Source organism: Myxine glutinosa, chromosome 13, assembly GCF_964187855.1.
Source record: "Myxine glutinosa chromosome 13, kmMyxGlut1.1, whole genome shotgun sequence".
Classification (NCBI taxonomy): domain Eukaryota; kingdom Metazoa; phylum Chordata; class Myxini; order Myxiniformes; family Myxinidae; genus Myxine; species Myxine glutinosa.
This window is the reverse complement of record NC_136273.1, coordinates 88,352,165-88,356,382: the sequence shown is the minus strand read 5'-3', so window position 1 is coordinate 88,356,382 and position 4,218 is coordinate 88,352,165. Positions and strand designations below refer to the sequence as shown.

The 4,218-nt window shown below is 46.8% G+C and overlaps 1 protein-coding gene across 1 annotated transcript in view; it reads right to left on the bottom strand.

Moving 5' to 3' along the window:
- LOC137438397 (transcription elongation factor A protein 1) overlaps positions 1 to 2,423 on the bottom strand; it is a 47,443-nt gene extending 45,020 nt beyond the window's left edge. The window contains exons 1-2 of the mRNA XM_078767758.1: positions 2,149 to 2,423; positions 648 to 710 (exon numbers count right to left, since the gene is read on the bottom strand). Of these exons, the coding sequence (XP_078623884.1) occupies positions 648 to 710; positions 2,149 to 2,220 (135 nt within the window). The 5' untranslated portion in view covers positions 2,221 to 2,423. The remainder of the gene's footprint in view (positions 1 to 647; positions 711 to 2,148) is intronic.
- Between the last annotated feature and the right edge of the window lie 1,795 nt (positions 2,424 to 4,218).

Genomic DNA, 4,218 nt, shown 5'->3' with positions numbered 1-4,218 from the left:
CACACACACATGATGAGAAATCTCTTAAATAAATCAAAGGTCAAGATACTGTAATAAGGGCTGGAAGGATGGACTGGAGGTACGCACACTCCAAGTTGTTTAGCCTGGGTTTGAATTCCGACTCAGCTATAAACGGTCATCCCGGTGTTTCACGGGTAGGGCGGATGTTAAACTGGGAGTCCTATCTGCCGGCATTAGTTGGTGGACGTTGAAGATCCCACGGCGTCCTTCGTGAAGAGTAGGCGAGCTATCACAGCACCATGAACAAATTACAAACGTGAAAGAGCAATCAGAGATTGCAGACCCTCGCCAGGACGTGTTATTAGTCGTTTTTTTTTTTTGTTGTTTGTTGTTTTTTTACAAATTACTGCCCTGACCTACGGGGGACACTGCGTCAACAGCACAGCCGCTCCCAGCAATGATGCCAGTAGTGGCCACAGGCTGCATTCAAAATTAATGGACCGTCATGCAATCTTTTTGGCGTAAAAGTAAGGAATAAATATTACGTACAGGTATTTGAAGTCTCAAAGTAATTGATGTCTCACGAAGATGGTCGAGCAAACAAATAAGATGTGCAAGCTTTGATCATCAATGTGATCAACGTGATCCGGCAACATCATCCGCACCGGCCCCATACAAAGCCCTACCTGCAGGACTTCCAGAGTCATGGGAATATTCTTGAGTTCCTTCAGTAGATCTAATGCTCCTGACTGCAGGGCAAGGCACGGAAGGGCAAACACGAAAACAAGGTTCAAGCTGTCAGTGGCCGATAAACACCAAATATCATTAAGAAACAAATAAAAACTGCACATCTTGATGCACACAAGGGCAGGTCAATTATAAAATATGATTTGGAAACAATTACACAATTCATCGGTCAGTAGTGTCTGTGTGCACGAGCACAAAAGTTTTGGGTTTAATAAATAATAAACGGATACAAAGACTATCAAAGAATTGATAACCAATATACACATTTCGAGAATTCTTCTCTATTTACATCTCCTGGGGACAAAGTCGAAGGAAAAAGAAACGGTAGAGTAATTGATGTCAATCTGTCCTGAGAAACAGGTAACATGCTTAGGAGAAGAGGATCTAAAACCTGGGTGGAGGTGCGGACACGCAGATACAGATAGGGTTTAGATACGTGGACATCGGGCTAAGGTGCAGACACAGACATGTGGACACCTGTCACAGGTGCAGACAGACATGTGGACACCTGTCACAGGTGCAGACACAGACATGTGGACACCTGCCACAGGTGCAGACACAGACATGTGGACGCCTGCCTCACGTGCGGACACAGATGTGTGGACGCCTGGCTCAGGTGAGGACACAGACATGCGGCCACCTGGCTGGGGTGCTGACACAGACATGTGGACACCTGCCACAGGTGTGGACACAGACATGTGGACACCTGTCACAGGTGCAGACACAGACATGTGGACACCTGTCACAGGTGCAGACACAGACATGTGGACACCTGCCACAGGTGCAGACACAGACATGTGGACGCCTGCCTCACGTGCGGACACAGATGTGTGGACGCCTGGCTCAGGTGAGGACACAGACATGCGGCTACCTGACTCGGGTGCGGACAGACATGCAGCCACCTGGCTTAGGTGTGGACAGACATGCAGCCACCTGGCTCAGGTGTGGACAGACATGCAGCCACCTGTCACAGGTGCAGACACAGACATGTGGACACCTGCCATAGGTGCAGACACAGGCATGTGCACACCTGCCATAGGTGCAGACACAGACATGTGCACACCTGCCACAGGTGCAGACACAGACATGCTGCCACAGACGTACGGACAAGGATGTGCGGACAAGAAGACTCAAATTCAAACACAGACATGTGGACACACGGTTAAGGTGCAGACAGAGACATGCGGCCACCTGGTTCAGGTGCGGACACGTGGACTCAAATGCAAACACAGACACTGGGCTCAAGTGTGGACACTGTTCAGACAAGACAGTGTACAAGCATGGACATTCAGACAAAGTGCAAAATCTCGCTCTGTGAACAACTCTCCTTCCCAACGAAATGTTGCCACCTCAGAACCTTCTGGACGTTTTCAGCTGCACAGCCGATCACGGCCTGTAACCCACACTGTAGGGACGGACACGCCGCAGACATAAACGCACCGAACTCTTCTTGGCCACCATTTTGTCCAATTTCTTGGCTATTCGCACCACGTCATCCGCTTCCCTGCCCATGACACGAGCGTGGGCCCCGAGAATGGCCGAAATTCCAGGTAAAAGGCACACAAGGCCGCGGAGCGCCGTGCGAGGCCTAGTATCAAGGGGCGGGCGAGGCCCGCGGTAAAACCCGCCCACAATCGACGACCCCGATTCTGCTGACAACACCGTGCTTCTTCCTCTTCTCACACCTCACCTCACCTCACCACACCAATAATCTTGCTGAACAAGATTTGTAAAACGTTAAAGACTATTGGGGGTGAGCGCAGCACACACGACTAGGTGAGGTGGGTGGAGCTTGGTTGGAAACGAATCTAAGAGCGACACCAGTGTTCCACGTGTTTAGCAAGATTATCTGATGAACCTCGAATCATCTTTTCTTTTGATGGGTCAATCGGGCCGTACATTTATTACGTACTTGGAGTGCAGAGGAAGACATATTACAGGTTAAAATACATGAAAAAACGGACCAGAGCTGGACATACGAGGCAGAGCACACGGAATGCAATTTGAATACACGAGTGCGGACTTTATCTGCAAATGCAATACAGATGTAGTTTATTATAAATATGATAAAATAAACTTTACTTCAACTACAAACGCCAAAGCATATCTAAAAATACAAAGCACGTCCGTGTCCGCTTTGTAATGAGACGTATTCTTCTTCCTCTTATTTATTCTACACATGGTGAAAACAGCCAACAAAAAATACAAAATTTAAATTGATGATTTTATGCAACCTTGACCTTTGACCTTTTGATCGAAATAAAAAACAATCGGCCTTGGGCATTTGATTGGTTATCGAATTCAGTGACTCAATATGCAAATTCTTAAAATTTCAGATAAATTGGATGAAAATTGATGATTTCATGTGATATTGACCTTTGACCTTTTGACAAAATTATTAATTTCTCTTCTTCAAATTCTTATGTTAAAACTTCGGTGAAAATTTGCAGACAAAAGCTCAAATAGTAAAACCGTGACGGCCCAGACAGACATACAATCAAACAGACAGAAGACAACACACAACACACAGACACAAATAGTGGAGATATAAGGCAACAACAACTCACACACACATATACGTGCACACACACACACGTGCACACTCATATACACACACACACACACGCACACACACACACACACACACACACATTGACTTTCAGAGGTCAATACTTTGAGACCTGGAGGTCTCCATTCCATCTCTTGAAGACCACCAACATGTGAAGAAGGACTGCACATATAATACGCGTACACCAGAAACCACGCACGCACACAAACATGCACATATAATACGTTTACACACACACACACACACACACACACACACACACACACACACAAACACAAACACACACACACACACACAAACACATGAGGGGCAGTCAATAAGTAACCTTAAAATATTTTTCACAACTTGTTTATTGCATGTACGTGTGTAACAACTGTGTTATTTTTCAACAGTGTGTGTCTACCCTCAGGAGAGCCAGGAAGCACTATCTCTACTCTCAAGACTGAACTCTCAAACCTGTCTCCATCCTCCAAATCCTGGTGGCATCTGGTCAAATCTGTTTCTGGTGTTTGTTCCCCTTCCATCCTCTCCCTTACCTCAAACGGCTACACAGCTGACTCCGCACGTGAAAAAGCCGAATGCCTCAACTCTGTGTTTGCTTCAAAATATTGTGTCCCAAACCCGTCTCTCTCTGTACCCACCGTACCCAGTTGCACCCAGCTGCTCCTGGATCTGTGTCCATCTCTCCTGACAAGGTGGAGAAGTTTCTGTCAAACCTCGACTCTGATTCTGCAACTGGACCAGACGGCATCAGCCCACGGGTCCTAAAATCCTGCTCTGCCGCTCTATCTCACCCTCTCTCTGTTCTCTTCAACCTCTCTTTTGCTCAAGGTCATGGGCCAGCATCTTGGAAATCAGCCAACATTACCGCTTTACACAAGAAAGGTGCAAAAACAGACCCTTGCAATGACAGACCAATCAGCCTGCTCCCAATAATCAGC